The following is a 26,166-nucleotide window of genomic DNA, read 5'->3' on the forward strand; positions in this document are numbered from 1 at the left end:
GAGGAATACTTTCCATGGACTATTCAATGGGTAATTCCTGAAAAGCATGCCCACCTATCTTGCACGGTCATAGAAATTAGAGAAGCTGAAATCTTATTTTTACTGTGTGAGATAAGAGATAGAAATGTACATTTTTCTGTGGTAGAAACCAGGCAAGTTGTTTATAGACAAGATTTTGGTGATTAATTTTTGCAAAATTTCAGAATTTGGAGTCTAATTCAGCGAGCGTGTCAGTAACTTTCAATGAAACCCGGCTAAAATAAACCCAAGTCGAAAGAAACACGTAACTGCGTTGGGCAGGTTTAACTCGATTTGGACATCCCGAGTGATCTAAGAAAAATTGTAAACCCACAAAAACATTACTTGGAAAACTATCCTCTTCTGGGTACCGAAAGCGTGGGATTCTCTCGTACTGCAGTTTTTCTAAATAAGCCCCTTGTCCCCACGCCTTTATTACACCTGAGAGAGCTGAAACAAACTTGAAGACAATGCCTTTGAATGTACCTCTGCTACAACAATAATAATTCAAAATAAAACTGCAGACAAGACAATTACGCCGACCTCATTTATCCGGTGTCCCCTCTACCGGGTTAGTCGCTCCTCTTTGTTTCCTGACGCCGTTCCCGACCATTAATCTTCCGGACAAATGAAGGAAGTTTTTAAGGAAATGTCAACCATTATGGTCTGATTCACCACAACCACCTTTTCAACCTGAAGACTGAAAAGTCTGAATTTTAAATGAGAATGGTTCTCCTGTAGGTATAAATGACAATGACAGTTGTTGAATTTGACACATGAGTGAGATTAGAAATTTGACAAATTTTATTAAACATGTACTAAATTTCTGAATATTTCGCTGAATGAGTGAGGTTAGAACAAATTACCTTTGGCATTTACAGAATTTTTAGCCTCACTCATGTGTCACACACGCCCTTGTTACCATCAATTATTTATACATATGCTTTTCCAGCCGGCTCAAATTTTTAATACTATAGGCAAATTTTTAGACCGAAACCCTGAATTCTTATGGAAATCACAAAACAAACTGACTCGGCATGTATGCAATAAAAAATGATAAGGCTATTTGACTGCGTGCCATCCGAAAATAAATCGGGCCTTTGTCATTGCGAAAATCCGACCAGATGATAAGCCCACGAGATAGCGTGCTCCAGTGGCGCAGGAACGTGGGAGGGCAATAATGGTTTTTTGCTTTAGAACACGGCGTGGCAAGTTACCAGAACAACAATAACGCATGGTACATAAAGTCATAACTATGTGGCATCGTTGAATTCACTTACGTGAGTTGGGTGGAGGCAATCGGATTAGTCTTACCTGAAAAGAAAAATTAAACATTAATAATTGTGACTTTATGATACTCCCAGTGGACTTTAAAATTAGCTATGAAATTTTTATATTTAGAACAACACAACGATTAATTGCCCCTTTTTGCATATTTTAAATGTTAGTGAAGGAAAACAAATATTTAAATGTAAAAAATTATGTGAATGGAAAATGAGAGTCGAGAAAAGACTAGGAAGGTGCAAAGATTGATAAGAAATTCAGTACTTGATGTTATCTCTTCCCTTATATCCTCACGACTGTTAGAAATCGACTCAAAGTTCCTAAAAACACCAAGATTTAAACTTGTTTGAGAGTTCAATATTCAGGAAAAATGTATGACTTTATACGCTACTGGAGACTCTCCTCTCAATACATAATTTTTAAAAATCTCTACAAGTCTCAAAATATCCCTGAAAGTCTCATGAGCGATAAATGAGAACTTGAGAAAAAGCACCTAAAAAAGCAAATTCTCTGTCCGTCATTCTTTCATCTTCTGCTTATACTTAATTAATTCTCTTGTTCTCAAATATGTGTTTTTGCTTTCTCTTAAAATCAAACCTTTCTGGAAACCTAATGTTTGTTGCAAGTTTTTACCGTTCAAACATTCGTTTGTCACCACTGTGAGTCATCAAATAATATTATCCAGCTCCGCCTAACCGGCGCAATATAATTATCTTTGTTTATTACTTGATCTAAGACGAAGACGAAAAATATAACTTTGATACTAGCCAAGTAGTAGTAGTAGGCCCCGAATATAATTGACACATACTTTACAACGTTATATCGTAATTTAAAAACGTGTATTAGAAAAGGACGATTATATGCTACGCAGTGTTAAGAATTCGATTTCAGTCAAAGGCGACACAAACAGTGGTAACACATGGGCGTTTAAACGATCAAAATTAGTTTTTTTAATTTTTATAAATTTAAATTGTTGGTTTTTTGGGTAATTTATACAATTCGTATCCATAACTATACTAAACTAACACACAATTCTCTTTTAATGACTCATAATGTCAATTCAATAAGGCGCAAAGACCGTTTCCTCAAGGTAATAATTTTTCCCTATATAACGACCTCCCAGCAATATCCAAACCGACCATTTCAATACATCATTAATATTCCTACGTGACATTCGAACTATTATTGCACTGGTGCAATTTAGCATTAGTATCGCGAATAACCTATAGCCCAAGTTCGCTATTACGGGCGAAGTTACGAAACTCCCGGGAGACCGGGAGGAATTCCCGAGGAAATACCTTCACTTAACTTATTTCCACAAGGGCAACTCCCGAAATCGATACTTGGACGGAGTTGGAGAATTTATTTTAGAACGATGTTTTGCTGTTCAACGACGTTCAGACGTGGTTTTAACGATTTCGTCTAGCGCTGATGAGAAAAATGATTAAGGAGTTGTGAGTTTGGAAAGTTTGAGGGATCATTTGGGGGGTTGAGAAACGGGGTGGTTTCGAGTTTGAGGGCTGAGGAGTGGCACGATTTAATGGCAACGCATGAAGACTCACTTAAGTTTATAGGTATCGAGATAAGACATCTTTGAACATCATCAGACATATGGAAAAATATGGACATATCCAAGTGCAGTGCTATTATTAAATATTTGCAATTTTGAAGCATCGAAGTCCCTACGTGAACGATCCCTACTATCGATTTTTGATGATGAATTGACGAATTTTTCGTTGTCTATGAGCTACAATTTGTTTCTCTTTCTCTCTGTCTATCTGTTTGTCCTCCTCTTTTTCTTTCTTCAGTAGCTGCTCTTTTCATGAACAATGTGAACAGGGTTCGTACTTATCAATTTGGGACAAAAATTACATATTTTGTAAAAATGAAAGCTTTTCATTAATAGACGCAAAATTGAGGAATTTTGAGTTTTCTGCTATCCGTTACAGTATTTGTAGAATATCTCTGCTTTTGGGTACGGAACTGTTACTCCACAAATCGAAACAAGGATGACACATTTTGTAGAGAAAACTCGGAAATTTCTAAAACGACGTGGAGTTGAGGAATTTAGAAGTTCTGGTTTCTATGAGTATAAGCAACAATATCTAAGTTCTCCCAAATATGTACTACATATCTTTTTGCTTACCACTTTGAGTTGGGCTTTGGTGCGACCTTGTCCCTCCTCCAATTGAGGCATAAATGACATATTTTATATATACTTAGACTATCTTACTTACTAGACTTCTCTTTCAAGATCACAAAAAAAATCATCCCTCCTTTTTGGTTTCTAACTAAACATGATAAATACCTCCATAAAACGAAATTAGTGGACTTGTTCATGGAAAAGAGAGTATAAACGAAAACTATCCAGCCAAATGGCTGCCATAACCAGATGAGTAAGCGCTCTATTTATGTAAATAGTTTTCAAAATTGCCTTCCCTATAGTTTCTATATTGGTTTCGCTCGGTTTGTTTGCTTGTTCGTTAAATTAGTTTCCGGAATCATATCTTTGTCCCTAAAGCCGGCGCCATACGATGCGTCGAACGTTTGACCCAACGTTCGGTCCAATGTTCGACAGAATTCATATTCAGAATTCGGTACATTAGCTGTGAACAAACGTTTCGACTACATAATGAGGCGAACGCCTGACTTAGCACTGCAAGGAATAGCTAGAAGAGCCAATGTTCGTTTATCAGCGTCAGTGTCGGCTTTACACAACTAACAAAGGCAAAATAAAAATAGAAGTAAATGATATAACGTCTACTGGCATTGCTGGTGGCGTAGTAGTTTTGTCAAGCACAATATTATTAGAAACAAAACAGAAAATGAAATGAATTGCCAGGAAAAGGGTCGAAGTCGCACCCACCATTAGCAACTTCACAACTGAACACCATCGAACATCTAGAGCGTCGCTTCAAACGTTTGAAAAATCTTTTGACTCAGGTCAAAAATGCCGACATGAGTGTATTCGTCCCGAACATGGCGAGTTTCAAACGTTCGCCACATGAAGTTCGCGGTACCCGGCCCCACTACGTCACCAGTAACCACATGTTGAACATTTGAAAGTGTTTAAAGCATCATCTGGAATTGGCTGCTCAAGGAGAAAAAATGGAACTTGGTCACTTTAAGGAGAAGAATATTGCCGATTTACTACCCGCAAGATTTAGAGGGCGATATTTTCACCCTTGATGTTTGTTTTTCCGTAAAAAAATCTTGCGAAATACTTGTCTACGTTGAAAGAGTGTCTGGATACCTCCAGGAAGCTTATGTCTAAAAATAATCCAGAAAATCGATATTTTATTTCCGAACGCTGGAAAGTAGTACAGGTAACGCAAATATTTATGTTAAATACGTAGCTACTTGCACCTGACTTATTACATTTCTCAATTTATAAAATAAAATTATAATTTTTTTTGACAATTGAGTGAGGTTAGAAACGTCTAATCAGACGTTTATAAAAATTCTAACCTCACCCATTTGACAAATTCTACTACCGTCACCGTCAGATACATTGAAACCACAACTAGAATATTAGGAAAATTAGGCAACCAGAAAAAAAGGAAATCAAAATCAAACCAAAAAACCTAATATATTCCTTTGTTGTTAAATAACTAATGTTTTTTGGTCATAAAATTAGATTACGATGGTATTAAAAAAAAGTACGTTAAATAATGAAATAAAAAAATGAAAAGTGATTCAAATAAGTATTTCAAAGGCACGCAAGTTTTAGGGACTCATCATATATTCAAGAGTAAAACAAAATTCACAACCAAATTTTGGTATCTGATAACGTGTAATCGCATCCCATATCCACAATAGAAGCATTATAGAATATGTCTGAGTGCGTATTAGTAACAAACACACATTTGTTGGTGGTTGGAGTTGTGTCTATTAATTTGTATTCCTTTTCTACCGATTCTGAATAACTATGTGTAATTTTTGTACGTTAAGACTTTGGTAAAACAAGGCGAATTATACATCTATTTGCCCACTTTTTCATCCGAAAGAAGTCCAACTTTTTGGCTATTCAACTCGCTGAAAACACCTGACCTATTTTTTTATTTAGAAGTTACTTTGGTTTCTTTTCCCAGCTTGGGCAAAAGGCAAACAAATATAAGTAATCTTTCCCTGCCGAAGTCAGAGCATTAACAATTTTCAACTTCATTACAAGTCAAAACTTGGTCATATTGACCTAAATTGCTAATTGGAACATGCTTCGGTTCACTTATTTCATGGCCCCAAGAGATGTCTTTTATACCATGAAACAATAATGAACTTAATTCAATTTCTGGAAAAAACTCTGAATTTGTTCTTTTTTTTGAAAATTAGCTAACTAACTTTCAGATTTGGGATCGTCCTGACAGCATTGAGAACCAGACCACCAGACCTCGTGTAGGCGTCCCACTTTTCATCCTCAACGTAATACAATTTAACAGACGCTCCTAACAACTCACAAAACCGATATTTCTGCTTTATTTTTAAACAAGATAAATTATTCAACATGAGGCAAAAGACAGGTAATCCTTGAAGCCGATTTTTAATATTAATTATATTGGATTACCTCAAGACGACACAAGCTGGTCAGATCTACTTCTAAGCGAGTTTTCAACTACTATGTGAGGTGAGGATAGCTTTATAATGTTTCGCAATAATATACTCATCTTTTGATCGTGCTAAGACTCGGAAATCGATAAGAAATAAAGCGATAAGAAAGTCTCTAGAAAGCTTGCAGTTTACGTTGCGGTCAATTCAGCGGACGCTATATGTCTTGATTATTCTGTTTACAGGCAGTTTATCCAATAGTCCTTTTAGGAAGAGTTTTCCCCACAACTTAACTAATGATCCTGCGAAAATCAAACGTTAAAATTTATTGGTGACGGTGCATTATTGCACATTAATGCGCAATTTGCACGGGCATCAAGCATCCTCTCAAAACAACTATAAATTTCCTACATGTACTTAATTGTTGTAATGGGAATTTCATTAATTTGGAACCGTTTGTTCTGCCTCTCCGATGTTAAATTTCCCGGTTAATCGCTCTCAACAACCATTAATTTCGGGGCGTTATGCCCAAAATATTTATTTAACCAATCAAGTGTTTTAGGAGCTCTTCCAGAAGTCACATCTCAAGTGGCACACCTCAATGTGAGAAGATCGATTTCACCCAATCACAAAGAGAATGAATAAATTCTCTTGAGCACATTTCACAGAAGATTCGCGGTAATTTAAACATTACCTGCTGTATCAATAAAACTGGGTTTACAGTTTCATAAATTTAGCAACAAACAGGGAGGTCAATAAATCGCTTTATAGTGCGAAATGTATACGACTAGGCCATCTCTATACAAGAGAACGGCATAAAATGGGCATGTTCCGTTCGGACATGCACAATGTATTGTGTCAGATACCGATAATTCATCGAATTGTTTACTTGTCCATGTTGTGCACGGTCAATAAATGACAATTTAAATTTTCAAGTGTCTGCGACTTCCAATAATTCAAAACGTCAAGCGCAAGATTTGCATAGAGTTGAATTGGAAGACTCCATTTAAATGGAAGCGAATAGATACCAGCATTTAATAGGATATGACAGAGTTAAAAATGGGGCAATAACCTATAAGGGCCAAATTTATGACTCGATGATAATTTTATCACAGGATAGTTTCTTTAGTTACTACTGAAACAACCCATGACATGACAAGGCTCCGTTTCAGTTTCAAGTTAACGAAGAGTTTATGTTCCGGCTAAAGATAGCATAGCTGCAATAATTTAGATCTTAATTGATTTTAGCGAAAAAATGACAATTTTTTTAATTTTTACAACTGGGTTTTCCCATCTTTAGCGGTTGGCACCTTCGAAACCCAAAGAACCTGAAAGCAACCTGAACTAACCTGACTTCATGTAACTTCTATGATTTTTGAAGGGCTTCTAGTCAGTTCTACTTGACGCCCTTTTTTCAATTATTCTCGAACTTTTTTTTGTCGCTTTTTCTGAGATTCATCTAGTATCCAGTGTACTTTCCAAATACACAGAATGAATTTCCTACATGACGCTAATTTACGAATAATTGAATCCATTGATATTTGACACTTCTGCGACTGCGCCTGGTCCAGTGCATTTCCAAAGTTAGAATATTAGTGAAATTCAATAACGAATTAGGGGATCTAAAAGTGCGACAAAAATGCTGAGTAATGCTGTTATTTTTTATTTATTAATGTTAATGGGGGCAACTTTAATGGAACATTTTATTGGAAATTAAATGAAAAATGATACCGAAGCTAGAAATAGATGTATATTTAGGAGTGACATCGATAGGATTTAGTGCACTCGACAACGCCCAGAATTAATGATTTACTCGGACTTACATGACAAGAATTTTTAATGATAATTTGTTCTTCCCGCGTTTTCTGCTGTCACCTAAAATTCCCCGAACATTTCCAGGGTGTGCACACAGCAGCAATAATTTTGTACCTATTTTAACCGAAATTTTAAAGTACAAATTCTGAATAATTATATCTCCCCATACATAATCATTCAGAGTTTTCGGTGCTAGTACACGCACCATACAATTACCATGTCTCCCATCACCCACCAGCCCCCATGTACCATATGCATACAGAAAGTTCAGCCTGAATCGTTGATTACTGAAATTAACGCTTGTTCAAGGCGCAAGGTCAGTACCCTTCAAGAAAATGTCTTTTTCTCGACAGTACCGACACTTGGTCACGACAGAGCTAGCATATGTGCGGTGAAAGTTAATAAGTTTATGGGAAAAAAACTGTAGGCAGTTTTGGCTCGTTTCACTTGAACTTCAAGATATAAGGAAAATGTGAAATTCTAATTTGCAGATTCAGCAGTTAAATGGAGAAGGATGATAACATGTGTACCTATAAATATCGCAGGGTTAGTTGAATGCCATATATTATTTAAAGTTTTAATGGACACCCAGGATGACTTAATGAAAATTTAACTACTCCAAGTTTTAAAATAGCAGCTCACAATGGGTATTAATTATTGCATAGAGAACGTCAAAAACTTTAATTAAGCCAATTTAAAAATATCCACTTGCAGGCCCGACCACACGTGATTGTCTCAAGTCGAAATAACTATTTTTAAATGTTGTTTTGATTGCTCTTTCAGAAAATCGAAAATAGACTTTTCCTCAGTTTTTTCTAGTCTAAGTTTAGATCACTGAGAAATCTACCACAGCCACTATTAATATCATTGTTATATCCAGAATGTGTTAATATCTTGGAACGGTGAGTGAGACAAATGGAGCCATTTCAGATTTGTTACATAACAAAAGCGATATTTTTTTACGTTTTTCCAAACAGAATACAAAACAACAATAGAACTGAATTTGAGAGAAAATTAGCAAACTTTTTCAAGAACGGGCCGAATTTAGAACTTTTGTGCCCGGGCCAACTCTTGGTTGCTGCGAATATTAATGGTACCCAGAGATAAATTAAAATTTTATTTATTCCTGCTGAATACTTTTTAGCATTTCGTCCGGGATACATGGCCAAGTTCCTAATGAACCGTCAAATCAAGATTGATGATTCTGCATGAAATTGGGACTATGCAAAAATCGAACAATGCATCTCGATTCACGTTCAAGAACGTTTGATTTGGATTAGTCGAACCAGGATCTCCCACTGATTTTGATTTCAATGGAAATGCCTATCAAACTATTGCGATAAATTGAAGAATTTTGCTGGGTAAAATTTGGTAGTACAGACACAGTTCACAGGATTTGAGTACATTTAATTCTAAATTATGGACTTAGTATTATACAGTTTTTAGACTAGAATTCCACGTCAGTTCATTTATACTTGGTGCGTACGTGAATGAATAATTATCATGGTACCTACGTTTGCTTTTTTAATAGTCATGTGATCTATTCAAAGATCAAGGACGGGTCTGCTTGAATTAATTCGCCTACGGTATATATTGAAGAGCTTTTACTCAAACAATATTAATCACTGTTGAATTGAGGCATGAGGAAATTCAAATGTTTGTGAATAAAACATCTGGTGAAGAACATAATCAAATACCGTAAATTTCGATGACACACCATGCACTAAAATAAAAAGATAAGTACTCAATAAATTAAGTAAACTGGCGAGTCATCAGGAGGAGTCACCTCAGTATATTTATTAGGCATGGAAATGACTGAAAATAAATTTTTTAAAGTTTTTTTATTGCTGGTTATTGTCTGGGTCACCGAAAAACATGGAGCAAAGGGAATGATTAGGTCGCACTATTTTAGCATCTTTGTAATATATAACCTACGAAGAAAGCATATTTCTTGCACCAGAGAACTCGACTGGTCTTGAGAACATTATTAGTGGTGTTTTCGACAGCGGAGCAACTAACATTTTTGGCTTTTCTAATAGAATATTCAAAAAATCTTAAAATATAGATTATCGGAGTGTTTTTGCCACATCGCTAAATAAATTTTTTAAATTGGGAACGTTTCCAGATAGACTCAAATTAGGTCCTGTTAAACCCGTGTTCATAAACTGGGATAAGACAGTCATTAGTAATTACAGGCCCAAATTACTCATCTAATAACTTCAAACACTATAGAGTCAGTTCAGGCGAACAAACTAAAAAAAATGTATCGATCGGCAAAAGCTTACAGGGACGTCCCAGTAGGATTTCAAATGAGGACTATCTCTTAGAGATAGAAAGAGATATCCATAGCAATCCACAGTTTTGACTATTGATTAACCATTGGGGATGAACGATCATTAAATAGGAAGACAAGCCTCAAAACGAATTCAATACTCCATGAAAACTTGATAATATTTTATACTGTAGAGGGAGCTAAGTCAAGGGCAAGGGGTAAGTTACTGGATAGATAGATGACCAAGAGTATTCTCCATTGTTTTATTTAAAAAAGAGATATATACAGGTAACTCATGAAATGTTCGTTTTTTTCTCTATTCATTTATCTTTTTCACATGTTTGAACATGGGGAAAGTATTTAAGGCTATAGAGAAAACCTTAAAATAAAATTTCCATAGTCTTCTGAATCACATTAATAAAGTAAAAAAATTTTATTTTACTGAGAAATTACTATTTGCTGTTTCAGTAAAACATATTATGAAATTGCTATTTCTCACTGCATGCCTGCCTAATTGTGACTATTCTTTTATAAGGAATATTCTGTAGGCAGTGCTGTTTACTGCTCATTTTATTGTACTCACTACTACACCCCTTGGTAAAACTGAAAAAGGGATGGGGGAGCTTTAAGGCCTTGTTTTTTTTATGGGTATTGAGAATTCATCCTCAAATAGGGAAACAGGGCTGGAATCGAATTTAATACTTCATGGAATCTTGGTAATATTCTACAATGCAGAGAAGGCTGAGTCGAGAGTCAGGGGTATGTAACTGGATAAGTAAGTGAATAAGCGTATTCTTTATTTATTTTCTTTTTATTAGAAAAAGAGGAACCTATAAATGGGCTATGGAATTTTGAATTGTTTCTCTAGACATTTATCTTTTTTCCAGGTTTGCACGACATAGAAGAAATGTGAAAGTCAAATTTCCATGATCTACTGCGTCGGAATAGTGAAGTACAAATCGGAATTTTACTGTGAAATTGCTATCCGTCGCATGGCTAAAACGTACGATGAACGAAAACCTCAGAAAATACGCATTGCTTTTAGTTAATAAAGAGGCAAAGTTAAATTAATTTTATACTAAAAAAGTGTTCGCAACTTTCGGGCAAATTTTGCCTGGTCATCAAGGAAACGGACGCGATTGTCTTATGAAATAAATGAAACAAAACTACGCTGCCATATGCCCATTTTCGTTGTGCAATATAATCAATACAGCTTGCGTTAAAACGCCAGCAAAATCGTACTTTCGACGTTAAAATGAGTATCTACTAGTGTTCAGAAAGCTCTACTTGAAAGAATTGTGTATAAAAGGCTTACCTAATGGTTGGTGGTTGTCTCGGAGGATAGGACATGTTATTAGTCTGTATAGGCCCATGATCTAATCTCATGGAGCGTACTTCCATAGCATACACATTGAACACAATTTCTCCACGAGACTTCACATCACTGCGCGTAAATGCGTCACAAACACATTTCCATTAATCTCCAGTTTGAAAACCGCCAGATGCCAGATGGGAAGTTCAAACTTGCCTCGCTTCGGACTGCATGCTTTCCCAAAGTGGCACAACGCCGCTTCGAGTTTAAACTTGTTTGGAAACGAGAAAACGCGATTTTTCCGCAAATTCCCTGGACTGAAAAAACGTGTGGGGCCACGGAAAACGTGGTGAGCTATTAACCGTTATGCGCCGTTGGAGGGTCGATAACTAGCTGGACACTATTTCACCAAGTTTCTACGCAAAAATCCATCAAAAAATAGTTTTTTTCGCGTCTATTTTGGCGGGGAATTAATTTAAACACGAAAAATACAAATACTACATCCCGAAAAGCGCCATTTCGTCGACATCTTGGTTCAACTTCTACGTAAAACCATGAAACAGGTCCGGATCGATCTATCTTCTTTGGAGCAGGGGAGGACGCTTGCCGACAGAAAAGGACGGAGCATCAGCGTTGCCAATTCGGGTAAATTCCCCTGAAATTAATAACAAAGACTAGTTCAAAATTATTTCCAACATTAGAAACCCAATTAGGAAGTTCCCGTGCCGCCCAGCAAATACATATAAAACAATCCCGAATTTATTACGTGGAATCTTTCAATATTAAGCATCTTCATTTCCAAATTGGCACTTTGGCAACGATGCACGCCAAGCGTGCGTTAACGCGCTAGCTACGCCCTGCGCAAATTCATCCTATTGGAAATTCAGACGAAAATCTCCAATATTTTGCAATTTTAATGATGTCTCTGCCAAATCTACCTTCCAACATTTGCCTATCCTGATATTTTTGCAGATGTAAAATGGATATTTCAAAATAATAGCGCCGACTGCAAGAAGAAGATAGAGGGAACGTATGTCGAGGAACGGCTATCTGCCGCACAGTGGAAATGTGGAATCCAACGAGTAGGTTGTTCCATCTCTTTTCCGCAGGCTTGTCGAAACGGGGCTCAAGAGAGACGAAGCGACGACTGTTATTTTAAAGGGGATAGACCTAGAGGTTGTGCTTGAAATTACATTTCAGCTTTAAGACAATTTTTTGTTTTAACGTTTAAGCCGGACCTTGGAAATTTCGAAATTTGTGTCCAGAAAACGTTAATGAGTCGTAAGCATAACAAGTAACATTTACCTATAAGTAAAATTTGAAAGTCAAAGCATTTAATGTCAAGTAGAATCTATTAGTAGGTACAAGTTAATACTTTCCTTCACGTAAATAATCTTTCACTTATAAGTGGAATTCGTTTGATAATTTTGGAAACAAAAAGACCAATGGAAAAATAAGAAAGAAAATAAAAGATTCTTTAAGTATTTCAAAGGAAATTTCATATAATTTTTCGTTTTTTGTATGTGTCAGTTTTAAATCGATTTTTTCCCGTATCTGAACAGGTCTATTACGATTAATTAAATATAAAAAAATAGCGAGACAGAAAATAAAAAGGCTTTAAGTGGCTCAAAGCAAATTTTACATTGTTTTTCGATTTAAATGTTTCAGTATTAAATCTGTTTTTTCCACAACTGAACGAGTCTATTGTGACGAATTAAGTACAAAGACATAACGAAAAAAATGTTTAAGTATTTCAAAGGAAATTTCACATAATTTTTCGTTTTCCATATTTCAGTAAAATCGATGAGTTAAAATCAGTCGTAACAGTAATAATAGTGGCCGTGACGTTGACGAATAGCACTAATGAATAAATGTCCATATAAAATGTTTACAAATAACATTTGATGAGATCTCTCTCAAATATTGAATAGCCCTCACATTAAATGGAAAATTGAATAAACCCATTTTCCCAAAAATGCAAGAGAGTGTGTCCCATATCTTTGCGTTTTTAGATTTCCAAAAAATTCGGAGATGATCAATGTCATGTCCATTTACATCGCAAAAAACAGCGGAAATTCCTCGAAATCATTGAAGTGCTTGGAAATATTGTGTAAAACAAAGTAACACAATGCTGAACGATTTATTTTGTCAAAGAATAAACCTATTTTATGGCCGATAAAGGGAACCTTCTCCTCGGTTGTCTAAAGCATCTTTCAATGCCGGATTATTACAGGATTTGATCCGGTAATAATCTGACATTGAAGTAATTTTCTAGGGTACTCCGAGAACTCCTGTTTGGCGTCACCGTTGCCCATTATTCTCAGCCAGCTGCTCAGTTCAAGTGGGGTGAATATCACTGTTTCTTAAAATCCTGCTGTCATGAACGGACCCAGATAAACTCGTACTTGTAAATTCTTCTTATGAATTGCAGGTTGCTTGAAGACTTTTTTTTTCCCATTCATCGCAGTGAATTTGTGTTCTTCTACTAGCAGATGTTTGCAATCGATTGCTGCTTTGCCACCAAGGTCTATTTCTTTCTTCCAGGAGGAAACTTAATCTAGTTCGCAGCCTGGTCCACAATTTTAAGTGGCAGCATCAATTGTTCTGGAGGCTGTCTGAAAACTGCCTCCATTATCAGACGCACCCACTTGAAATCCCGGGTCACCCACATACCAAAGAAAACTTCCATTTTGTGTTTCTTCCTAAAAACATCACCTCGAATTCTTCGAATTTCTAGTAGAAATATTTCGCATGATCTTTCAACGTTTTCTTCTGTGAATTGACATAAACTTAAATCATCTTCCACCGCTTAAGAACGAATGTCCAATCTGGCAACAATGCGTGCCAGATTGATAATGTTTTACAGTGTTTAATATCTCAGAAATGTAGGCAAAAATAAAAAATAATTTTTGGATTCGATTTCATGTAAGTGCCTTAATAAAGAGTGAAGAAAAAAAGAAAATAAATACATCTTAGAGATGAAAAATGGACGTGTAAGAAAATAATCGATTGTGACATTGTTATAGACAGCATTTTTAATGAATCTCTTTAAGGCCTAGAAACTTTTTCGTTCATGAGACGTTCAGTTCTGTATCGATGTGTGTACGTTCTGTAATTCCATCCTTCAACATTATTAATCAACCAATCAGAAGTTTTTACAACCATCCAACCGTCTTTAACACGTTAATCAAATCAATTTAAAAATCCATAGAGAATTATATTGATGATTTCTGTCCTTTGAATTTTGCACCACTGGAAACACCTAAATTCCCAATGTTGCCAAATGTGCATACAATGTAAACGCAACTACTACAATGTAAACTCTCTTTTAGCTCTCCACAGGTAAGAAAACAGATGCAATGTACCAGGTACCACCTTTGCAGCAGCAAGTATCCAAAACCCAAAATATACCTACGTTATTACACATAACAGGTTCCTCCTTCGTCCTCGCCTCTCTCATGCAAACACTTGATTTTTAAACAGAGAAGAGATATCTTTATGCCGAGCAGGTACTTTTTGCTGAATCGCCGCGATCATAAAGGAATGAGGGGCCAGTTGGCTTGACCCGCATTTTAGAAAGCGCTCGTAATTTTTCGAGGAATGTCATTTCGGCCTGGGCTCACAAAAGGCGTCGAAAAAGTTGCATTATTCTTCATGAATGAGTAAGGATTCCCAAATGGATGATGGCGAAAAATATGGTGGCGTTTTTATTGGAAAGTGGTTCAAATAAAAGAGAAAAAAGCACGAATTTATTCCGGCACGATAAGTGAACTAAACATTTTTGCGAGCTTCCAACATTTCCTTCCGGGCTTTCTTCAACTCCAGGATGACTTCTTCGACACTTTTTACCAATGTGGAAGACCCGAGTCTGTCGAATATGTTTTTCCTCATTTGAGCTACTTCCTTGACCACACCTTCCATGAACTCTTGGGACTGATGCAGTAAGTGGAATTTGACGGTCAGTTCTCCTGTATTTACCGTGTGGGCCCCAAATTTACTTAACGAATTATCCTATAGGTATTTGGTGCAATAAAAATTTTAGAAAAACATTGCAAATGGCATATTCCTACTTGATGCGAGTTGGGTATACCAATCCAATCCACGTTGGTATAATTGCGACAATCTCCAATAAAAAAGCGCCTCATTTCATTTATAGGGCCGACACCAGTAAACCTCAAACACCTCAAATTATAATTAAATGTTCCGGATTGGGAAATAGGCAAGTTTACGTAACACAAGCCTTCCGTTCTATATCGGTCCCAAGAATCCTTTGATATCACTTCAAAGTAAATTGAAGGAGATTTGGTGTATTCTGCAAATTAATCGTCAGCCAGAGGGTTTATTTCAACTCTCCGAATAATTTTAATTAGGTTTATTACCAGTTCTTTCCAAATCCATAATGCTGTATTCTAAGTTAACTTCCATGCAATACCCGAAATGCACTAAACCATTGTCATAACTGGCTCTGCAAAAGTTAGTTCGCCCTTCTAACCTTTCTTCTGTCGAAGTAGACCATCCTTCCGGAAGATGGAAAGAATATTCCACGTACACATCTGGATATTCAAAGCGTCTTCCAGAACAAATTTCCATGAACACGAAAATGTAAAGTTTATTTTTAGGAGGAAGTTCAAAGGTGCTGTCCAGGTTTGGAGCTTTAGTGTCAGCCCTGAGGTTGTGAATCTAAAGTGTGTTATTATGAGGTATTTGACGCAATTGGAGCCCTCTTTAATTATGTATAAAGAAGCTAAGCGCTTCAAAATAACACACAAAGTTTACATAGTTTAGAGGGAAGCAATTACGCCATACCACAAACCACTTACTTTTTTAATTAAAGTTTTCTCGTTAGCTTCGATCGATTCTGGTATAATGTTGGAACAATTTTCTATGAAATAGCTAAACACTCTTTCTCTGTCGCCTTGTATTTTTAAAACGTAGGGGGTTGAATTTGTAAAGTCTGGGAATATTTGGAGCGTTTTACTTGCATGGTTGTATTTTAAGGTACAGAGCAGAATTTCATTTTTTACCCAAGTCTCCTCAATATAATCCCTGAAACACAATTTCCATTACTGATAAATTCATGAAATATTATTAAAATTATTTCCTACCCGAAATCCCCCATAACATACATAAATTCCCAGTGTTCTTTAATTATTGGGTATTGTATAGAGTTTCTAATACTGGTGACTAAATCGTATTCTTTTGAATTTGAGGAAGGTAAAGTTATGTTTAAATTATGAAGGGCTCGTTCGAGATAATTTACATTATTCTCTATAAGCTAAAAAATTACTTTTTAGCAGATAAACTTGGGGAATAATCAAGTAAGTTTGTTATGCCTGATTTTCCGGACAAAACTTATCATCATCGCAATAAGTAGACAATAAATTATTGTCATCTGCCCCAGATTCTTCCCATATAATCCTGTTATACTCTCGTTCTCTGTCAGTAAAGCAGTTTCTTTCATCGCTATAATACTCTTTCTGATTCCTGTTGAATAGTTTTTCCTGCCAGTAGAGTTCTTTCTCGATAAAGTACTGAGGTTGCGCCTTTTTGTTATTTTGTAAAAATTCTTTAATCCGTAGTCTGAAAAAGGCAAGTAATTAGATATCACCATATTGTCAAGAACGTCTAAAAAGATTTTCAATTTTAATGAATTTAATGAGGTTCAATGATGATTGAAATGTATAAAAAAATGTTAAAAATCTAAAGCTATACAGATTTATACTTATTGCTGCAATAAAAAATTTGAAAGTCATAAATAACCAATTTTGACTTTTCAACATTTGTGTAAGTATGTAGGTGGAAAGCATCATAACTCACCTGATTTTTAAGTTGTTAATGTTGTCTGGACATATATAAACTCCATTGGATTTGACCAAGTTATCCTTTATATATTCCATGTTTAGATGATATATTATTGATATTGTCCTCTAAGTATTTATTAATTTAGAAATTGCTTTCAAAATTCTATTTGTTTGTATTGTGCGCTTTAGATATATTCCTGGTTGCCAGCATTCAAGTGTAACCAATATACCGTTTTCATTCTATGTTAGCGGTTGCAGCTAGTCATGCTTTGTCTCTTTCTTATATAAAAAACTGACGATTCCACCACCTCTATGACGAAAGAGTTAAGTGCTCCAGATTGGATTAACAGAAAATGATGGTCCAATGAAATTCTATGCTGGAATCTTTGGTTAGGTTTCTTCTTTGTAATGACGTTTGTCAAAACAACGGTAGTTTTATTTTTATTTCATGAATAATCATAACAAAACGGTGCTAATTTACACAAATTTGTGACTAAAAATTAACATTAATATTACATGCAACGAAGCATAATTTGTCGTCTTTGTGTAACTTTTTTTAGTTGCTGCAGTTTATCAATTATAGAGGTATTTAGTGATACTTTCCAGTTAAAATGACCCACAACTCTCATTCTGTGGAAATTCCATTGAAAAGCACAAGAAAATTCAATAGAACTGACGACTATTTTCGAAGTATATTCAATAAGGTAAGTCTATCTAATTTGTCTGGAGTCAAATAGTGTTTGCTTTGAACAAAATAATATTTTTTCTTTCTCTTTAAGTTTGATAGAGATGGAGATGGTTTCATTACAGTCACCGAGCTGAATGACATGATTGAAAGCCGCGAATATGAACAAGACATCCCTGCACATTGCGTCCAAAAAATTCATGAACTACATGATACCAACTTAGACAGAAAACTAAACTTTGAGGAATTTATTGAAATGATACACAATCCTGAGCTAAGTCAAATATTTGGTCACTATTTTACACGGTAGGACACAAACAAATGGGGTCACAGTCATATAATCACTGTGTTTTTAGATACATCAATTTAATAATTCCAAGGAAGGCCCCACATCCCAGCCACACAGCCACAGATGGCATATATGAGGAAGAATACTCTTGTTACCCCCCTGCAGTTGGCATGATCATAATATCTTTGATAGAAATAATTTTATTTTGTGTGGATGAGTTCACAGAGAAAGATTCCACCAAAATTGCTTCAGGTCCTACAGCCACACTTTTCATTTATGAACCTTACAAGAGACATGAAGCATGGCGCTATTTGACTTATATGTTTGTCCACATTGGGTATGTAAAAAAAAAACCATATTTTACTTCAAAATACAACATTTATATTTTAGAATATTTCATTTATTTGTGAATCTGGCAGTACAAATAATGTTGGGGGTTCCCTTGGAAATGGTGCACAAATGGTGGAGGGTATTGATTGTTTATTTTGCTGGTGTTTTAGCGGGGTCTCTGGCTACCTCTGTCACAGACCCTTATGTGAAATTAGCAGGAGCCAGTGGTGGGGTGTATTCTCTGATCACGGCTCATGTGGCTTCAATTATAATGGTAGATATTAAGTTGCACTTAAGCCTATAACTACAGCTGTTACTTGGTTGCAGAACTGGAAAGAAATGTCTTTTCCTTTGGTGCAGTTATTGATATTTGTTCTTGTTGGAGGAGTTGATATTGGGACTGCAATATATCATCGATATGTGTTGGATAAAGTACAGAGTATAGGATATGTTGCACATTTTGGGGGTAAAAACTATTTCTCTATATTTTGTTGTGTTGTTTCCAATAATATAATTCATAGGTGCAGTGGCAGGTCTTCTAGTAGGAATCAACATCTTAAGAAACCTTTCAGTGACTAAACCAGAGAGGTTGATATGGTGGATTTCAATCATGCTTTTCTCAAGCCTGATGGCTGTGTGCATCATATGGAACTTGGCCTGGCCTGATTACTTCCCCAAGGACCCTTATGAGGACCATAGGTATTGGGTAGAAAACTACTTTAATTCAAATAAGACAAACAAGAAGAGTAGTTAAGTATTTTCACAGTATTTCAATTTTGTTTTATTAGTTACTTGAAATTATTGATTTTAGATCTAATGAAAAGTATTTATTTATTATGTTTCCATTTTATGTATTATATTTAGGTTCAGTAAGAAACCAGGAATTTTTTAACTAATTTATTTTTATAGTGTTATTATTTGCTGAAAATGTTAAAATGTGCAGCATACAGGGATAGGGGTAGCCAAAAATAACGAAATTTTATGTATTTTGAAAAAAAGATTTGTTTAAAAATTCTCAGTTTTAATCAACTTTGTGTAGTGTTTAAATAATAAGATATTTTTCAAGACTGTTGGACTATTAGTTGCCTAATAATAAATTTGTTAATTTACTTAATACTTTTTCTCAGTTTCACTTGTCATTTTGTAGCGGTTTTTATGTTGGAAATTTCTTATTTCAATGTATAGTAAATGAAGACGAAACGTCCTAGAGATTGTTCATTGTTACAATTTATGTAAACATGCATAGAACGATGAAAGTTTAGTTACTTTTGACTATTCTCAAGTAATATTAGCACAGAGTTTCTTGTTTGGTACTTATAATAATGAACTCGGTTTAGGTATGATAAACCTGAATAAAAGTTTTACCTTAATTTTGACCAGGATAATTTTTTTTGCAACGAGGATAAAGGGTAAAACAATTTGTTATTTTGAAATTTCCGAAGTTACCTGATATTGGCTGCTTTAATACGAATATGAATCTCTTGAGAGTTGTGAATATTTTTATTATTAGAATATAATTATTGTTTTATGTATCATTTACTCCATGCACTCCACTGTAGGTATTACCGATAATATATTATTGAATATATAAAAAAGTATTATAGCATATTCTTAGTTTTTCGAAAATATATTTTTTTGATATATGCATATTTTGTATTAAAAATAGACTAGCCGTCCTCTAATATGATCTTTTTTGGTTTTCTCAATTCATAAACCTAATAAAACACTGCATTTTCTCCTACCTAATCATTTAAATATATTTATTTGTCACCGTATTTTCATCACGAAATAATAATATACAAAAATATAAAATATACATAATAACATAAAAACATATATTGCACCAATATTTACAAAGTCATCAGCGATTGCCGAACAAAAACTACGTCTTCCCACAAAATTCTACATACGGCGACTTTTTTTAGTCTTTTAAACACGTGGGAAGCGGGTTTTTGCCCAGAAACAAGACGACACTTAAACTGTGATATAATTTCTAAACGAAAAAACATCAAGCATACAAGATCACTATTAGAAGTCGTAGGCGAATGTTTGGCCACGGAAAAACGTCAGCTTCACGACGAATACGGGTCATGTGCTAAGCTAAATGACTGATAATGAGTGATGCTGCTGAAGAAACGTCGTGAAGCGGGTTTTTCTGCAGGCAAAATAACGCTTGAGGTAACTTGGGATTTTAGTATGGGCCGGATTTGCCTGGAGGGCCGTAGCTGCTGGATACGCCTCCTCCACTTCCTATAAATTGGTGTTATGTGAGTTGAAGAGTTATTGTAAGATTAATATAAACTTACCTCCTCCGCTGATGATGTCACCACCTCCATGTCCTCCTCCGATTCCACCTCCATGTCCTCCTCCGATTCCACCTCCAATGCCTCCACCGATTCCTCCGCCAATTCCTCCACCAAATCCACCTCCACCACCAGCTCCACCGCCGAATCCGCCTCCGAATCCTCCTCCAGATGAAGAAGTCTAAAGAAATTGAGAGTTGTGTAATTTTAAGTAAAATTATAACGATTTATCAGTGATAGATAGATATTTAAATTCATTTGTTTTGTTGGCGTTCCTAACAGCTCTCACAATAGAAGACTCGACTTTCCTAATTTTTCTTTCATGTTGCTAATAATACCGACAAAAAAATCCCATAAAAAACAATTAACCTTTAGATACGACCGACAATAACAAACATAGTGAAAGTATCTACAAATAAAGCTCTGATGCATATCGATTAACTGCAAAATATTTTCCCGACGCTTTCTTTTCGTCATAAACTTAGGAAGATACTAAACTTGGAATGCGGACCATTGTCATGAAATCTGTCGTGACATAAGATGGCAATTGCTTATTTTCCGTGTTAGGATTTCTTATTGCATCTTGTAAAACTTGGGTAAGATGGTGCTATTCTAATGGTGAAAGCTTAATGAATCATGAAAGCGCACCTGAGTCTTGTATCTGATGAAGTAAACTTCCGGTTTGCTTGGCTGAGTTGGAGCGGGGGTCGGGATGCTGATTTCTGGAGCTTCTTCTGGCTTCTTAACCAAAACGTACACCAAGGTCTTTTCTTCGTTTTGAGGTTGAACTGGAATTACTGGGGCAGTTGGAGTTGGGGCGCTTGGTGCCTGAAAGTTCCGATATGGAGGATGATGTGAGAATGTCTTTTTTAAGAAACTACCTTAATGAAGATGATTTTGTAATGCTTTTGAGCTTGGGCTACAGGGATAGGTCTTTGGGGCCTAAATTCTTCAGGCTCTGGTGGTGGGACATGGACGTAGATGTGCTTTTGAACCGTGGTACCTCCGCCGAAACCACCTCCGAAACCTCCTCCGAATCCACCACCGCCGCCGCCTCCGAAACCACCTCCAACTCCTAAAATTATGTTAAAATTATCAAGAACTTCACTCAAATAGATTTTTCAACAAACCTCCTCCGAATCCACCTCCGGCTCCACCTCCGAAGCCTCCTCCGGCTCCACCTCCGAAGCCTCCTCCGGCTCCACCTCCAAATCCACCTCCATGGCCGCCTCCAAAACCTCCACCGCCGCCACCTCCAAATCCACCTCCGCCTCCTGAAAAATTGTGATTTGAGAAATGTAAAGGTGGTTAAAAAAAAAGTACCTCCAGAGAATCCTCCTCCTGAAGAGCTGAAACCGCCTCCTCCAGCTGATGGAGTTCCGTACGAAGTGCTTGGAGGGCTGTAGCTGTAGCCGGCCTCAGGACGGGCACTAGCTAGCGCTACGAGCGCTGATAACAGCTACAAAGAACATCAAGCCCCAAATTAAAGAGTTGAAAGGACTTTTCGGAGGATTCAAAATCAATAGTGGTCTCCCACATACCACCAAATAACGCAAGCCATCATCACAAAATTACATACAACCTTTCTCCAAAGCCTCGCAGCAGTCAATAAATCACAATACTTCCTCTTTAACTAACATTATATCATTTCGAAACAAAGAACCAACGGTAAATCGCCACTTTCTATATGAAACCGATAACAAGGAACAACTTGAATAGCGAAACCCGAAAGGTCGTCAACGAAGAGTAAAAGCTAAGGTCACGATCAAAAGGTGAAAATTATTCTTGAATCTTCAATGCAAAGAAAGTCCATTAAACGAAGAATAGAAATTAACCATGATGGTTTAAGTGTTTACCGAGTGACATATGAAATTCGAAATTGCTTTGGTGGGCTTGATTAGGACACCGCAACGTGCAAATTAGCTTTTTTCACTAGTTGATAGATTAGTCTACTCCCTAATTAATTTTGATTGATGATTTAAGATAAGTGGGAAATTAAAGGAAAGGTACACATTTCCTTCAGTTGAGTAATCATTTTCTCACGTTAATTAATTGTGTACTGAGAAATAGTGGTAAATCCCCCGTTTTGCAAGAATTTTATAATTCGTTTTTGTTCATTGTTTTGCAATTCAAATGCCTGCTTGCATTGCTTTGTCACACGATTTCTTAGACTACATATTTTTGTTTACCAATTTAAATAATTCACGAAAAGTCTCACATAGACCATCCGCAACAACAAAACATTGAATTTTTCTCAAGCTATGGCCCAATATTCTCACGATTATTTCAATATGCCACTTATAATGATTCGGACCGTGATTGAAAAGCTATTCAGTGAATGATCTATATTAAAACTGGTTCGTTTATGACTGTTTAATTAATTAAGCGTTAAGTGAGGAAACATGGAAAGTTGTTTGAAGAAGTGAGTCGAGAGATGATACTCTAGTGATACTGTTTTTTAAAGATTTGTGTCAGGAAGGCAGTGTACCTGAGGATATATTTTAGATACGAGGAAAGTTTTCACGTTTGGGAAATGTTCATTAATCAACGCGCAAATTATACATCGAACAAACATTTACAAAGAAAAGTGCCTTCATCTGTATTCCTGGAGTGAAAATATTGGAAGATTTCCGGGAATGACGTCAGTATGACCTACTTTCAATGTTATTTTGACATTATTTTTGATTTCCGAGGAATCTTCTATTGGGCAAATTTCATTGTCTTGTCTCTTGTTTACTTGGGAAGGGGAGGAGTATTACTTGAAACGCATAATAATTTGTGGTAATACATTTTTTGGCCTGGAATTGAAGTGAGAAAATGCGATACTTGAACAGTACTTTCTGTCATTTTGTATCCTGTCTATTTCATTCTATTTGTTTTGCGAGGAAAGTTCTATAGTCATTTATTCGCAAATTTAAAATCAGTTTTCTCTATGTTTTTTTTATGAAAAAAATATGAATAAAAGCATTGTGTAATAAATATCTCAAGCGTAAAAAACAATACTTAATTTTACAGAAACACTTCCAAAAACTTAAAGATTATCAACAAAACATTCGATAACAAAACATAAAAATTAATAAACGTTTCTAATTTTTTACTTTTAAACTCTCATTTTCTACTACTGTCCGTACTGACCCATGACTCATATTTAACATTTAACGCTATATCATATAACAGTCCTCTTCAAATACACGCTCTTAAATGAAGACAGAAGATATAACGTACGTTTCAATAACGTCCTGAGCCTACTTTACCATTTAGGGCAATAAGATCAATACCATAGATAGGGTCTTCGTCTACTGTGATGCGGTGTAGGTGGCGCTGAATACGATTTGATGATATTGGAACAGTGGTGGCAAATGAAAAGTTTAATAGTAAAATCAAAAATTTGTTTGCACACAGTGTCATAAGGTCATGTTTGAGTACGAAAGTCTTGAAAACGATTAGAGACACGAATTGTATTACTGGAAATCAAATGCCTCCAATACCAGCAATAACAAAATCAAAGGTGATTGATATTACTGATTTTTTTTATTGGAGAAAATATGGTGACAAAGCAGGAAATTGAGAAGTGCAATTATACAAGGTGCCCTAGAAATAAATGCTATAATTTGAACCAACAATAGAAAACGTAAAAAATAACTTTTTCAAGTACATTTTTTGTATAAAAGGTATAGTTTTTCTAGTTAAATTTTTTAAAAGATTTATTACAATTTCACTACACGCTTATGGTATCTAATATTATTCATCCTATTTCGGATCCTTCACATTGATACCTATATACTGATTTTTTTTCCTGGTTCCTGATGTAGATGTCTTTTTTTCAAATAGTCAATAAACGCATGGAACTAAGTAGGAGAAGTACTGGTTATTGGTGTGTTACGGTATTTGCTATTAAAATAATATACATTTTTGACTTAGTTACAAAAAAGGTTACATTAAGTGTTCAAAATGTATTCTATTGTTACCAAAGCATAATTGTATATGGTGTTATTGTCTTCCACCTTCAGTAAAGTTAAGCTAACCCATATACCAGTATCATATCAGTGTGCTCATTATTTGTAAAACCTGTCATTTTTCACCAAAATTTCTCAATAGTTTCAAACGCTATCGAATTAATAGACACGACAAATATCAATCGCAAACAATACAACTCTCATTGTGCATTTAGCTTAAATCACGGTTAGTAAAAAAATTTACTGTAACAAAACACCCACAATATAGTGTGACTTTGATTTTTTAAAATTCGTAGACGGTTCCATAGAATGGTTTTAAAAGGTAAAAATACCGGAAGTAAATGTGAGTTTGAAAAAAATTTAACCGACAACACTTGTTGCTTTTGATGATTTCTGTTATTTGTACAACAATATGACACTTATTTTTGGGACACTTTATATATTTGATCATTACGTAAGTTCAGGTGTATAAAAAATATATAATCATCCAATCTACCATAGGTATGTGTTCATGAGAGATAGGAGAAGAAAGGAGAGAATAACTGATCTACACGACACTTTGGAGCATTTGAAAAGAATTGAAAATAGGGCAGGATTCTTTTAATTATATTTTCAAAAAGGAGATTGGACAATAGCATTAGAAAAATTCCTCCATATTTGTACGTACAGATTAAGCCATGAACACTGTTTGAAATATTCGAACTTAACATTTTTGTAGTATATAGAATCGTATAGCAAAATAGTAATTTACATATGTATGTATATACTCTTTAGGCATTATTTGAAAAATGAGGAAAATCAAAATTTAAAATTTCTTTCATGTGCGGAATTTTCTTCCGTCGGCTTATTTATCTTGATGCAAAGGCAGAAAAGTAAATATTAAAAACATCATAAAAAGAAAATTTGGGTAATTCATAAAAATACAAAAATGGCTCAAATTAGAATATTATCAAAACCCATATTTTTTACTCGATTATTGTCATCTAAATACATCCACACAAAGAACACTCAACACAAAGGGACACAAAAACACACGAACCGCCCTTCATCATGCACAGAACCAGACCAAACCAAAGGGTGAATCTACGTACCATAAATGGTTTCATGATGGCTAGACACTAACTTTGATCAAATGATGTCTTGAAGATGGTCCTCCGAGTACTTAAATAGCGAAAACTCCCACCTGAGCCATCATGCATGATGGAGGATCCATACCGTCATACCGTACGAGCGGCGCATCTCGGTACATTCACCATTCAAAGAAAAATTATTACTTTTACTATCTGGTCGATTTGCGCGTAATAATGGGAATTTATCCGGAGTCCGAAAAGTTCTATCGGGTCATGCCGGTGCTGGATGGTCGCTTCCTCATTGTGAATCGTTGACGCAATAACCATCTCTGTAGTGATTATGGCTATTGACTTTTCATTAGAAATTATGCCGTAATTACTGCTGATTGGGTTAAATGGTGAACATTTGAAAAAGAAGATGATCATGTATGTTATTTTCAATCATGATGATAAAATCGAGGTATAAATTTTGTTTTTTGGTCCTGCTTT

General features: G+C 35.5%; 4 protein-coding genes across 5 annotated transcripts in view; 1 reads left to right on the plus strand and 3 right to left on the minus strand.

Moving 5' to 3' along the window:
* The window catches only part of Smr (Smrter), a 65,211-nt gene extending 53,395 nt beyond the window's left edge, over window positions 1–11,816 (minus strand). Inside the window, exon 1 of the mRNA XM_066401823.1 lies at window positions 11,247–11,816. Within this exon, the coding sequence (XP_066257920.1) occupies window positions 11,247–11,332 (86 nt within the window). The 5' untranslated portion in view covers window positions 11,333–11,816. The remainder of the gene's footprint in view (window positions 1–11,246) is intronic.
* Window positions 11,817–14,879: 3,063 nt separating this feature from the next.
* On the minus strand, window positions 14,880–17,227 carry Mks1 (Meckel syndrome, type 1). The gene is given in 7 exon segments (XM_066401858.1): window positions 14,880–15,254; window positions 15,314–15,555; window positions 15,623–15,923; window positions 16,064–16,289; window positions 16,349–16,529; window positions 16,591–16,823; window positions 17,061–17,227. Coding segments are annotated over 7 exon segments (1,503 nt in total). The 5' UTR covers window positions 17,141–17,227; the 3' UTR covers window positions 14,880–15,014.
* Window positions 17,228–17,473: 246 nt separating this feature from the next.
* On the plus strand, window positions 17,474–20,285 carry LOC136416590 (rhomboid-related protein 2-like). Its single transcript, XM_066401852.1, has 6 exons — window positions 17,474–17,748; window positions 17,824–18,035; window positions 18,086–18,355; window positions 18,409–18,622; window positions 18,676–18,814; window positions 18,870–20,285. Exons 1-6 carry the CDS (start codon window positions 17,656–17,658, stop codon window positions 19,100–19,102), a joined length of 1,161 nt encoding a protein of 386 aa, XP_066257949.1. The 5' UTR covers window positions 17,474–17,655; the 3' UTR covers window positions 19,103–20,285.
* Window positions 20,286–20,382: 97 nt separating this feature from the next.
* Window positions 20,383–25,845, minus strand: LOC136416592 (uncharacterized). Of its 2 annotated transcripts, none has more exons than XM_066401854.1 (7): window positions 25,699–25,845; window positions 21,975–22,110; window positions 21,782–21,925; window positions 21,533–21,717; window positions 21,300–21,479; window positions 20,655–20,832; window positions 20,383–20,598 (listed from the first exon to the last, which is right to left on the minus strand). In XM_066401854.1, exons 1-7 carry the CDS (start codon window positions 25,711–25,713, stop codon window positions 20,540–20,542), a joined length of 897 nt encoding a protein of 298 aa, XP_066257951.1. In that variant the 5' UTR covers window positions 25,714–25,845; the 3' UTR covers window positions 20,383–20,539. The 2 variants fall into 2 exon arrangements, with proteins under 2 accessions (XP_066257951.1, XP_066257950.1); XM_066401853.1 differs by having other exon boundaries at window positions 21,533–21,726.
* Between the last annotated feature and the right edge of the window lie 321 nt (window positions 25,846–26,166).

The sequence above is a fragment of the Euwallacea similis genome, chromosome 23 (genome assembly GCF_039881205.1).
Source record: "Euwallacea similis isolate ESF13 chromosome 23, ESF131.1, whole genome shotgun sequence".
Classification (NCBI taxonomy): domain Eukaryota; kingdom Metazoa; phylum Arthropoda; class Insecta; order Coleoptera; family Curculionidae; genus Euwallacea; species Euwallacea similis.